Source organism: Ailuropoda melanoleuca, chromosome 6 (genome assembly GCF_002007445.2).
Source record: "Ailuropoda melanoleuca isolate Jingjing chromosome 6, ASM200744v2, whole genome shotgun sequence".
Lineage (NCBI taxonomy): Eukaryota > Metazoa > Chordata > Mammalia > Carnivora > Ursidae > Ailuropoda > Ailuropoda melanoleuca.
In genome coordinates this window covers 112,099,392-112,113,195 of record NC_048223.1, presented here as the reverse complement: position 1 = coordinate 112,113,195, position 13,804 = coordinate 112,099,392, and the positions used below count along the sequence as shown (strand labels likewise).

At 34.2% G+C, this 13,804-nt stretch overlaps 1 protein-coding gene across 6 annotated transcripts in view; it reads right to left on the bottom strand.

Annotated features, from left to right (window-relative positions):
• VTI1A (vesicle transport through interaction with t-SNAREs 1A) overlaps positions 1-13,804 on the bottom strand; it is a 368,766-nt gene that overhangs the window by 282,345 nt on the left and 72,617 nt on the right. For 4 of the 6 annotated variants that reach the window (XM_034663287.1, XM_034663288.1, XM_019805892.2 and 1 more), the window contains exons 4-5: positions 9,652-9,729; positions 3,235-3,255 (exon numbers count right to left, since the gene is read on the bottom strand). In XM_034663287.1, the coding sequence (XP_034519178.1) occupies positions 3,235-3,255; positions 9,652-9,729 (99 nt within the window). The remainder of the gene's footprint in view (positions 1-3,234; positions 3,256-9,651; positions 9,730-13,804) is intronic. The other 2 variants (XM_011231901.3, XM_002913555.4) reach the window with 1 other exon arrangement.

Below are 13,804 nucleotides of genomic sequence, written 5' to 3'. Positions count from 1 at the left end.
AGGGGGTGGGGGAGAATCATTAAAACAATGCATTTAGAACAGAGAGATAGGACCTGATGTGAAGGTCAGGAAAGCTGCAACAACAGTCTATAATAATTAATAGAGTTGTCTAATATACAGTGGAGAAATTAAGAGAAAAGCTGCCCCTCCCTCTGCAAAAAAAAAAAAACAAAACCAAAATAAATAAAAGGGAGGAAGGAAGGAATGTTTATATCATGAAAATGCTAAATCACTGAAGACTGTAATTGAGAAAAAGAAAAGCAAGGGGAGCTCTCTGTGTTGGGTATACATGACTATTTTTAAATAAAATTCAACACTTTACTCAGCTTATCAAAAATAGCTTTCTTCCTCCTAATTTTTCCTACATGCAGGTTTTGGGAATAGGGATTATTCTTCTCTTCTCTGATATTGTTTTCTACAATTAAGTCCTAACAAAGGACTTAATTTCAAACTGGTAATTCTCTAAAAAGATATCAGATTTGTGATTGAATCAAGAGTAAATCTGAATTTTAATTCAGAATAACAGAACAAAAATTTCTGGTTCATTTTCATACTGGATGAAATCCCTAAATTAAAAGAAAACACTAAGCTACTATAGATTAAAAAAAAATCAAAGATCAATACTGGAAATGGACAGTCTAATTATATGATAATAGATAATGTAAGAAACAAAGCATTTAAATGTAGCATGATTCTTGGAATTCCATGAAAGAGAGCCAAAACAGATTATTAAGTGTACGGCTCTAACGGGGAGCAAAATTTCTAAAAGAACTTTAAAAAAATGCATATTCCTAAATAATGGAAGTAACTCTTCTTCAGGACAGTTCAATTTTATCAGAGTAAATCTGCACACAAGAGGACCTCCAGTTTACCAGCAGCTTTCCAGCAGGACCTCACTTTGTATTTTGGAACCTCTTCACTTAAGTCAAGCTAAAATCAAGTTCTTGTAACAGCTGTGCTATTTACATTGTTCCCTTAGTTGTGCATTGCCCTGGTCTCTGAAAATGAAAGGAAATACACTACAGTAGCAGCTGATGCTTTCAACTGGCCCCCACACTCCATCCCAAACTCGTTCTCTCACCCTCTCCTCAGCCCTTTCAAAGCAGGTAAGTGAAGCTGTGCAGGAGCTTCAGACAGAGCTCAACTTGCGTGAGGAGCTGTGCAATGTGAAGAGCTGGAGAGGCAGAATTCAGACGGAGGGCTCAGCACAGCCAACACCAACCAGTTCAGCTCCCTGTACACACCACCCTGCCTCCAAGCACACCCTGTTCCCAGAACAGAGCCGAGAAAGAGCATCACAAGGAAGGGATGGGGCATACTTTGTATCCAAACACAACCAAACACCCTACTTTGAAGCAGATGACTGCTTGTGTTCTTAGGAGAGGTACAAGGAGGAAATCTGGGGTACGCTCACTGTATGATTACTAATAGAATCCTGGCTGAGAAACAATCTCTTCTGGGCAAACCATATACCAAAGCACTGTCATCATCATAATCTATTTTACAAATATCGATGCTACATCCATATCAAAGACTGTTAATATTCCACAGTCTATTATTCTATTAGTTGAATGATCTAATTCTTCCAAGGACAATTCCTTTCCAGGTTATGGTTTTGGAAACATGCAGTTCAGAGCCAGTATTGATGAAACTGTTGCTATAGGCACAACAAAAGAATTAAGCCAAAAATGATGATAAAACATATTTTAAAAGAAATGCAGACATGATGTTTTCAGCTTTTAGAATTAAGATTTCTAAGTCCACACAACTCATCTTAACAAAATAAATCTGTCAAAAATGCTGATGATAATAAGGCCTCGTATTTTATTAACTATATTCACTAAATTCAGAAGAGCTTTGTGTAATTTCTTCACATAAAGGTTTTCGAGTCTATTGTTAGTTCCATTAAGATTTGAGAATTCAGATTCTTCACCTAAGCATGAGCATATGCAAATACATATAAGCAGATATTCTGTCTTGCAGGAAAATAATGTTGAGTATCACTCACCTCGGGAATAATCTCATACATCAAAATTGCAATTGATTATATTCATTTAGTATATACATCTGTTTCCATAAAAAAACACAGGAAGGTTGGAGGGTAAAGGTTTTACATATATTCACCCTTTTTTTTATAGATCATTATTACTTTTACTAAGAGAGGACATTACTAGAGCATCTTAAGTCAAAAGAGTTGGTGAAAACCACTGTCTACACGCCTCTCATTTAGCATTCATGTCACCCATAGAATGATGACATACCAATAAAAAAATTCTAGGAAAATCTCAATCAATGCAGTCAATCTAAACTCAAAAATAACTCAGGGTACTCTTATAAGCAATTAGACAGCTTTCAAATTGCAACACGGGCCATTGTTTTATGCACTAATATAAAAGTAACAAAACTCAACCTCACTAAGCAAAACATATAACTGTTTTATCTCTGAAAAGGAATACCTAAACATATTTGTTAACTCTGACCTAATTAAACAAAACAAAAGAAAAACAAGACCAGAATCATTCAGCATCCCTCATTGATACAGGGATGAAATGATAAACGTTGCTGTAAATATTTGCTGGGCCACAGGAAAGTCCAGACCTGCATTATAAAACAGGCCAGCAACTCAGAAAAATGAGAACTCACTTGGGTGCTATTTCCTACAAAAAAGAAAGTGGTTAACAATGAGGAAAGCTTTAGCTATTCTTAAGCATCTGTGTACACAGACTAGTAGAGCATTTATAACATATGTCTGTTTCCCTAAAAGGAAAATAGATACATGGTATCTTGTGTTGAACCTAAGAATTTTGGGTGAGGTAAAACAGTCTATTTAAAAAGAATTTTCAGTAAATTGGAATGACAGAAAAAAAAATTTTTTAACCTTATTGACTTCGTTGAAAAACCAATACAAATAAAACAAATATGAAGTTAGTCTACATAACACTTGGATAAAGTTTTAAGATATTCCTTTATTTTTCTGCCCTTTCTTGGCCTTTAAAATATGAATTTTCTCCAGATGCCAGCCAACAATGATCACTGTGATAAGCATGATGAGGGTTTACCTGTTTTTTTTTAAAAGATAGTGGAGAACATTTCTAGCCATATAATCAATACTTTTGCATGCGTAAATTTTCCTGGAAAAAAAATGAACCCAAAGATCTTACTTCAGATTTAGAAACTCAATTTTATAGGAAAAAGCAGAATTAAAAAAAAAAAAGCAAGCTAGGAAGTACTCACCTCTTCACGTAATTTTATCAACTGCAACATGAATGCACAAAAAAAAAAGATAAAAAGGGAAGAAATGGCAGGAAAGAAAGATCAGTTGTGTGACAGGATACAGAATTAACATTGACAATTTATCTGTTTACATGTTTAGCATTTAAAAATCACAGACAAACACATTAAAAGAACCTAAACATAGACTACATGCAGAGTTTTTTGAACGAATAAAGATCACTTTCTCACACTGTCACATTAAACAAAGGGAATAGTGTGAAATTCTCTTTTAAAGTACATCTAAGACACCATCATGAAATAAAGGGGAACGGCTTCATAGAAGTCTATATTATAAAGAAAGAAAACAAGTTTACTGTTCCTCTCTTCTAAGAATGTACCACTGAAAAGGTTTTGTATATACAAGTTTTCAGGATGTTTCTCTATTTTGAATCTTGACAACTGATTTCAGATTTTACCTACCAATGAAAATGATTAATAGTTCATGCTTTTGTCCCAAAAAATATTTAAAACAAATAATTATTTTAGTTAATATCATACATGGGCCCACTCCAGTAATAGGATTGTATCTGGAGGTAACATTATTTTAATTGGGAATAAGGCATGCCAGGAGAGATAATATTTAAGACATAGTATCAAAATATTTCATTGTCTTTAGACATACTGTGTATATCAGAGTTAATTTCTAGGATTTGTTTTGCTTAAGAGGCTACTGCAATCACAAGGTGTTTATTTGTTTTTGTTTTTTTTAAATTTTTGAAGTTACTTCATTTTTCAATTTTCTTTATCTTGTAAACCGGGCCATCTCAAAGCCATGAGCTATGAGCTCTCTTATTTCATTTGTACTGCAGTCTGTTCTCACTGAAGTCAAACCAAAAAAGCCACCCTTTGCATGTTAGTAAATTCCCTGCGATAACGTTTTAATTCTCCTCTGTAGAACATTTTTTATTTGCCCTAAATATAACAGATGAAACAAGTTACTTAACTCTTTAGTAACTAGAAAATGGATATGGCCATATATCTGGCTCTTTCTTTGTGTATGTGTGTGTGTGTTGGGGGTGTGTATATGTTTCACAGTATTCTAAATCAAATATCATTCCGTAGTTGAGATGACTGCCATGGTTTCTGCAATGAACAGAAACTGAAACCTATGTTGTGAACGACTATAAACCACATTCTAGGTCTGAAATTTGCATCCTCAGCAATTCAGGTCTATGACTGATAATTTTTAAGCATCTAAATATCTGTAACATCTGTTATAACACTTGACATATACAGGCCAATAAATTAAACTATTGCTTTGGGAGAAAACATGCCATGAATTGCTCACTACAAGTCTCTCTAAAAGTATCATGTTTACTATAGCCCGGCTTTCTCAATGCTTAATGCTGTTTTTGTTTCCCGTTCAAGGAAGGCAGTATGCACTCCAGCTTATTCTGTTATTTTATTTGTTATATGAAAAGTATTTCAAGTACAAAAGAATGAGATTTCAAAATTGTTATGAACCTTTTCTAGAAAGGGTATAGAATCTACTTCATAATGTCTCGCAATGCATTTAGTGAAAATGAATTAATATTGTTCTTTAAAAATATACAGGAAGTTGTAATTATTTTTAATTAATATTTTCTCAGCAACCATCCAGTGCCTATGAGTCAAGCATCCTGTTTCATGTGAAGGGTTACCATTCTTTCCCAAGAAGAAGTAAAATTTTAAACTAAAGTACCTGGCTTAACACATATAGGAATCTTTCTCTTTGCTATCTGAACATCATGGGAGAAAAAGGCAAACATTAATTCTCAGAAAGAGACGATCTGGGAATTGATCGCACAGCTATCTTTTCTTTCTGGGGGCACCATTCTTCAGTTGACTATGATACTTAAAGGGCCAAAGTTTAAAACTACTCCTCAGCAATTGAGACCATTTGGGGTATGCCACCCTGCCATAATCAATGAGTATTTAAAAATGCTACCCATTTGTTTTTTCAATAGGTTCCAAACAAAAACTGTTCTATCTTGTTTGTGCTGCATGGCTGCATTCAAGCGCTACACCGGATTTGTAGCTAAGCTAGGTAATGGGAGGGGTTTTAATCTTTATCTTTTTTTTTTTTTTTCCGTGAAGCTGGGAGTTATCATTCAAGTAAACAAAAGATGGTCTATTTTTGAAAATTAACAATGCTTAGGCTACACTGAAAGTCGTGATTTCGTATTTTATTGAGTTACTAGCTCCATCCTAGGCGACTTGAAAATGTGCCATGCCACCATGTTGAATTACGATAATCAACATCTTTTTTGAAACAAAGATTTTTCTTTCCCCCAGTGCAGAATTTGATACAAGAGGTAATCTGTTCCTTTGTGGGCTGAAAAAATCTGGTTTACGCTGGTTTGAACCAGTGGAATCTCTTGTGGTTAAGCCTTCTGCTGTGGCTAAAATCAAAACTGCACTGCAGCGCATGTGAGGGTTCGTGCGCGCGCGCCTGTGTGTGTGTGTGTGTGTGTGAGTGTGTGTCTCACGTGACCCCCAGAACTACCGATTTTTTTTTTAAAGCTGATAACGCCACTGCCGTCTCTGTCCGCATACAGATAACGAATAAATGCTGAACTCTATTAAACGCCCTTTACACATTATCGTGGGTCGAACACACAATTTTCTGAACTTATTGATGACAGTCTATTTATTTTGCTATAAACCCTCAGCACGTAACGAACAGATTTGTGCCTGGTAATGATCTGCTCTGCCAGGGCTATATGAAATGATACCAACCTTCTTTAGATCTTGGGGAATTAAATTGACCGACTTCACCCCCTGGTCTGTAGCTGAAGTTTGACACACTTTATGCACAGCAAGCCCAAATCGGAACTTAAGAGAACCTTGCGTTAAAAAATTAAGCAATCATATCTGCTAAATACTGCTTTACCACAAAAATTTCGGCACGTTTAGGAATATCCTACTCCTTAGACATGCATTTGAACCTTCTATTTAGGATTTACTAAAATTTCGTTTACTCACATTTATTCACTAATCAATATAATTTTGCATACGGAAACGGAGAGACCATTAGGGTTCAAAAGTAGAGTCTGGCACATTTTATGTGCCCCATCATCATACTCCACTATGAAGGCGATTAGGGGATTTACTTCTATAAGATTTTTTTTTCCTTTCCTGAGAATGGTTTTCATGAAACTAAATCAAGGTAACAATTATTAAAGTTTCCACTCTATACAGCGCTACTACATTTCAAAAACTCAACTCTCTCAAAGAATTAAAATCTTGCCATATGGAATGGAAAACATGGTATTTTAAAATAATAGAATGATAATGCCTAAGACAACAGTCCTTGGAAAGCTGATGACCCAACAGTACTCGAATGTGCAAAGTAGGTAATTTTGTCCCTTCTTTGTAAATGAGGGATGAGCCATATTTGATTGTGTGAAATGGATATGAATCAGAAATGAATGTATACAAAGCAATTAATTTGGAATTAAATGAAATTGTGTACTGTATGAGGGACATTAAAGATGCACTTGAAAAATTCTTAATTGCTGAAATCTTGACATTTCTAATCATGTCAGAAATGTTTATATAAGAGTAAATTAATATACTTTATAGTTAATTGGCAGATTATGTGTCTAACAGGTTTTAGATGCCTAAAAAAATGCATTATAAATGGCCAGAATGAGAAATAATAGCTATGGCATTCACATTTGTCTAAATCTCTACAAAGAAGCCACTATAGGGAGGATGTGTATGTTGCATCGAAAATAACAAGTCAGTAGTTAGCTTAGTTTACCTATTTGCAACCATTGCTATAATTCTTCATTATTTTCCTTTTCTGATCTATAATTTTTAAAAACTGAGATACATCCCAATTTCAGTGAAACATATATTTTTGTCTTCTTTATCTCCAAGTTTTCTCTGTATATTAAAAGTTTATCTTAAATATTATATGGCTACAAAGTTCTGAAAGTCAATTTATCAACAATTAACTTAAAGATAAACTTAGTTGTGGTCAGGAAATATTTTCTTATATAAATTACAAGTAATCCTGCCCAGAAAAAAACCAACTATTTTCTCAGCCCCTGAGCTACAAAAATCAATATAAAGAGCCAACTTAAAATCTTTTCTTCCTTTAAAGAAAGGGCTTCTGTTTTGATTCCACAGTCTGAATGCATACTGATGCAGAATAAAGAGTTATTCTCAAGTGACCATTCCTGACTAAGGGATGTGTTTTAGTTTGAGGGATTTAAATTACTATATTATGATAAAAAGCCCCAAAACAAAATTTAATCATTTCATTATATAATAAAAATTTTGTTACAGTTGGCAACAAAATATCCAAGAAGTTAAGTGTAGTCTATTTGAACTTTCAAACTTAATTCAAATTTTGGACTGAAAAGTTCATATAACTAATAATCTAACAGTTACACTGTCTCATGACTATAATTTTTCATATTCTATTTATTGGAGTGACAGCTCCTTACAACTAAACTTCAGGTTCTCCAAGCACATTCAGAATTTGTAGGTTTGATTTATACAAGTCCAGAGGAAATCTCTGTGTAATCACTTTAAAGTGACAGGAATATAATTTGAAAAATTCAGAAAATACGAACTCTATCTATTTTTACAGAATATTTTTCTTTAGGCATAAAAAAAAAATCATACACACATGAGGCAAATGTTTTAGGCACATAAAATGTCCATTAAGAGAAGTGAACATGCTTTAAAAAAAAAAAAAAAAAAGGGATCCCTGTCAGAGTACTACAACATCTATTAGAATAAAGGAGTCTGAGTTAGACAGGAACACCCCCTTCCTTTCTATTTCCTCTATATTAAGCAGTAGTTTCAAATGAAGGAAAGATCTATAGCTTTCTAGAGGATTGACATGGGAACTATGCATTCACATTTTTGCAAAAAAGAGAATGCTTTTTTTTTCCAGTAAAGATATGAAATAAAATTATGATTCATTCAAGAGATATGAGCAATCTAAATCTCACTTAATATAGAAAGAAAATATTTTTTCTCTCATCCTCATGTTATTTAATCTATTATGAGTAAACCCCTTTATCCCACCACCCTTTTATGTTTGATGTGCTCCTTATTTTTTTTTTCCCTTAGCCGTTCTCACATTTCAATCAGGGAAGCTGAAATCCCAAGTCAAATCTTACCGTGTTTACATGTCTAAACTCAAGCTGATAACATCCAAATAGTGGATAAGGTGAGATCTTTCCAAAAACAAATATAGCTCAGTGATTCTTCTCCCTCCTCCTTTTTTTGGGTGGATGGATGGGGGCCTTAACCACATAAGCAACATCCCATTAATAATATTAACATTAGAGTAGATAGTAATATCGTTTCAGCGTATGTAGACCTGTAATATACTCGATTTGAAATGGTAAATATAATTATGCAAACGTATTATAATTTCTATCAATATATTATGTTTTACTATCTTATTAAAAATTTTGGTTTACTCAATGAATGATTTATGTCCATTTTTATTTAGGTAGAGACCTTTCTAATACTTGCCAAAGGAATATTAATAAACACATTCAGGTCTTGCTTCTGAAGTTCCCATCATTTATTTTCTCTAAAAGCGTCAAAGAGAGTAAGTCACTAGGGTTGTTTGAAACATTTTAAAAGTCATCTCTACACTGAGGTTCTTAAAACATTTTTTTTAAGTTCATATACATTATCTACAAGAATTAATGAAGTCTGCAGTATTAATTCAAAGAAAGAAGGGGGACATTAATTAGACTCATGACACTGCTGTGTGATCCAATGAGAACTGACAGCCAAGTTGTAAGGCCCTTTTAAGAAGAAATTGTATCTTATTTTTTGCCTATGCAGATCTTAAACTGTAGAAGGACTTTTCCTATTATCATTATTATTATTTGACAGAGGCAGGACCTCTGTATGAGTATCTAAGTTCCACACTGGTGCTCACGATTTGCATTTTGGTGAATGTATTTTAAGAAGCTCCACAATAGGAGACTGAGCTGCCCTGTTGAATTTTGAAAGCTTACTTTCATTTGTTTTGCTGCAAGTGTTGATTTAATTATACTGCATTATTATCAAAGCTGCATTATGTACTTTTTTATTCCTTTTACATGTGTTTGAGGTGAAGACCTTGGCTTTGTCTGCAAACAGTGTGTTTCAAGTTATTCCTTAAGTACTAAATAATAAAGAAAAGAGAAGAAAAGATTTTTTTAAAAGATAGCAGACAGTGATCACAAGGTAAAGGGTTAAATGTAAGATCTCCAAGAAACATTTTGAAGTTGATTAAGACTCCAGCTTTGCATTAAACAGTATCGCTTCCACATGAGTTGCTGCTAATACTGTTAAGGAGCAGCTTGAGAGCCCAGTGTGCCAGTGACCTCCCTCACCCTCCAGCCACCCACCGGGCCTTCCTGATTAGCATTCTACCTGGTTCTCTGAGGAATTCCCATCATCCCCTAGGAGCTCATTCCGTACTTCGTCACTGTAGGCGATCCGTGACCTTTTCTATAAAACAAAACAAAAAGGGAGAGAGCGAGATGAACGTTAGAAAGTAAAGGCTTTGGAGCATTATTGGTATCAAGGCTGATCATCTCAAACCTCGAGAGCCCCCTAATGGAAACCTATTTGCTAAGATCTGCAAAGCAAAGTTGTATAAAGTTCTTGAACTTGAGAAGTTTAATGTAAATTAGAAGTTTTTCAAATGCCAGTAATGAAAGAAAACTCTGCATTGTGTAAGTACTCCATTAATATTTACAAGTGCATCAGAACTGGTATGTTATTCCATACGTAGTCATTCAAATAAGGCCACTAAACTAAAGGAAATACAGCTATATAAGTTGTCTATTGGCAAAACTCACCAGATTGTAATTAAAACTAGTGTATATGGGGGTCTTTAAAATTGCGGCAGGAAATGAACTTTACAATATAGGTCTTTTAAAATCTCTAATTCTAGGATAATATTATGACTCCAACTGTACACTGGAATGCCTGGAAAATAGTTCATCCGTATTCCCTGCATTGTTATGATGTTACTAGCCAGAAAGAGACGGAATTTAAAAGTCCAACCCGTTTCCAAACAATAACTTAAATGTCCCCAAGCCCTCCTCAAAAAATGGCCTAAGGAAAAGTGATGTGTGCGTGTATGTGTGTGTGAAAACAAATTAAATTTCCCAATCCCAGTAAATAAAGGCAAGTGGGCTATGAGTCAACATTTCACCCAGTGAAATTTTGTTTTATAAGAAATCGACCTTGACCTGTAAAGTCAGAAAGACGTGTCTATAAGCAATTTATGAATATCTAAATGTACACATATCTGGAAAAGCTAAAAGGCTCTGAAAGTTAGTTGTGAAGCTAGAGTGCCATCCTCAGATCCTCCTTTAGCATCACCTTTTCAGATCCAAATGCAGATTTACAGGCTACTTTGCTGCCTTTTCTGCTTCTGAACTAAGCAAAAAGAGACCATTTAAAAATGGCAGCTGGGAAATAGTAATCTTTTCTTACATGCAGGCTATAGTTTAGGCTTTAAAATTTTGTACTTGTTCAACTATGATCTGAAAAATTATTGTAGTTTAAAAAGGACTATTCATAATCCTTGAGCAGAAGTCAACAAGATTTTTAATTAGATTTTTATACTAGTAAGTAACACTGCTTTGCAACATAGAGATAGATCATGGTATTTTAAATGTGAAATCATACTAGAATTTAAAAGGAATTTTAACAGGAAAACCCAATAGATTTTGAATCATTTTAAAGTTGCAGCCTTTCTCAATTGGGGTTCCTTAACTGAACCACAAAACGGAAAACTATTTTAGTGACTATTTTCTCTATCTATCAAGGATGGTACATAAGAGAAAGTTTAGCTCATTACACAGAACAGAAGCCTAAGGGCACTAGGATTTAACTCTCTGGCAGAACCTAGTTGAAAAAGGCTTACTGGAGTGTAAATAAAAATAAATCTAGACATCGCTTTATTTTATTTTTTTAGAAAAACAAGTCATTCTCATGGAATTCTAAAGACCACTTCGGTTAAACAGAAACTGTACTAATTCTACCACACAAAATTCCTCCCCATTTTATTACCCTCTGAATACACAGGAAAAAGATGCAAAAACTGCAAAATGTTTCAGTAGAAAGGAGATGATGGCATCCCTTCTCTGCCCTGAGTCTCTACCCCAAGCCCCCTTCTCTGCTCCAAGTGTATCTCTTGTACCTTAGCAAATGCAGTTAAGTCTGTAAATAGAAAAAGAAAACCAACGATGTTGCAGAGGACAAAGTAGCAAAGTTAAGTCATTAGCCTGAGGTCAGTAATGACATCTATATCAGATGTCTTAACAATTCAGGAGTGAACCAACTCATTCAGTTGCGAACATGCCAGACTTTTTACCACCACAAACATCATATTTTAAGCCTGCTTCTCTTACTGTATTTACTGAAGCTACTATTAATTATTTCTATAGATTTCATACAGAATTGTATTGAAAAGTGCTAAACTGCAAGGTCAATACACCTCATGGCCTTACAACAATATTTAGATCACCAAACCTTTCTTTTACCCATTTGGAGATCCCCACTACAGTAGTTTCAAACCAGCTAAGTAAAAGTATTTTACAGCATTAAAGGAAATGAGAACCTTTAAACAGGCTGTGGTATCAGAGCTGCCTTTTTAATTATTCATTTCATCACTATGGGGGACTAAAACATTCCACAGTATGCAAGAATATCATATGGAGATTGTTTTTGTTTTCCCCCCTTTCACCAAAATACCAACAAATTGGCATAGATTGTTCAATTACATTATATTCTTATTTTGATTTACTAAACTTCAAAAGAAGAAAATTACAAACATGTATCCCTAAGTATCTAATCTTGTTTTGGTGAGAATCCATTGCTTTTGAAAACCAGCAATTATGAGTGTACATGCTCAGCAACAGAGGAGAACTAAGGATTTATCCAGAGTTGAAGGGTGGTCCCTATAAATGTCAGTCTTTACTATTGGGATGGTAAAAACTGGTCATTTGGATGGCTTTCTGGATGTAATTAAGCAAATGATATGCTGAGTTTATAAAATGTTCTCTGATTAAACTAACTTCTCTTAAAGAAAAAAAAAACTCATTTCAAATATCAGAAATAGTTCCTCTTGAAAATCATATAACTGATGCAGAAAATCAAACTCTGCACTGGAGTGTCATTTTACAATTTTTTTAAAAAAATCAAGACTTTGTTTTAGTAAGAGTTATATTTAAATGCCTGACATTGGTATTTTCTCCTAATTTTTTTGTGGTTTGAAATTTTAAGTAAGCTGATTGTAATCAGCTATAATTTAGCCAGATCATCACTAAACTGACTGAATACTAAAAAGGCAAATTCCTTTGAATGACAAACTGCTTATTTTATTGATAATTTCCCCCCCAAACATCAATAAATAATTTTACCTTTTGTGGAATTTTTAATAACCTCACTCTCCATTACTAAGTACTATGTATATTTTAATTCAGGTGACTCAAAGTTAATGAAGCTGAAACATTGACTGTATCTTGATAAACTAACTAAAATATTTTTACTTTATTATCAACTGTATAAAATCTGTACTTTAGCCAAATGCAAGCATGAGAATTTGAGCTGGAAATGTCACACACTCAGCTACAGTTTGAAGGAACCCAATTCATAATGCATTTTATAAATAGTTAATGACTTCTATACATAAGCTAACCAGGCAAATCAAGAAATTGTCAACATTTTTAGTCTTAGTTGTCAGTTACCACTGTCTACTGGTTCTTTATATGTGGCTTCTGGAGAAGACAGAAGCTCTATGCAGTTTGTAATCTATTGCAATTTCAGGTTTGTACCATAAGGGTGGAAAGCTTCGACTGACAATATTTGCCACACACACACACACACACACAAAGTTAAATACAAGAGCATTTCTCACTTTTAGTTGTGTGTTTGTGTAAAGCTTATTCCTTCTAACTTACACTAAACTTACACGGACTAGACACAGTTGGGCAGAAAAATCTAAAGACCGTATATGAAGTATAGAAAGAATATGGCAAATTAACAATTGACTGTTATTCCTAAAAAGTTAGACACACAAAGTTTCGACGGCTATTTTAAACTGATGACAAAAGTGAGTCCTTCATTATGAAAGTGAGGATTTCAGATTCCAAGCAGTTTTCACTTGGTATACGGATACCGATTGGCTGATTTTCTTAAAGCCAAGTTCAAACAGATATACTTCCCCAGTTCTGTCTGGAAATTTGGCTTGAAACAATCAGTCTACTTGACCCAAGCCTTAATATTTCCCAACTGAACTGAATACGTTTCTGGATAGGCACTGCTAGACTACAAACAAAATGAATTAACTTAGCTGAAACTAATTAAGAACTGTGATCTGTGGTACAGCCTTCTATATGATTCTACATGTGAAACGGTACACATAGCCAGAATGAGGATTCTACAACCCACCACTCGCATAAGCATAACAATGCAGTTGGTTTATTACTAAAGCATATATGAGAATTTAATTTCCACAGCGTGCACATGGCAAAGCAATTGCTTAAATTGCCTCACCTGGGAATTTAAT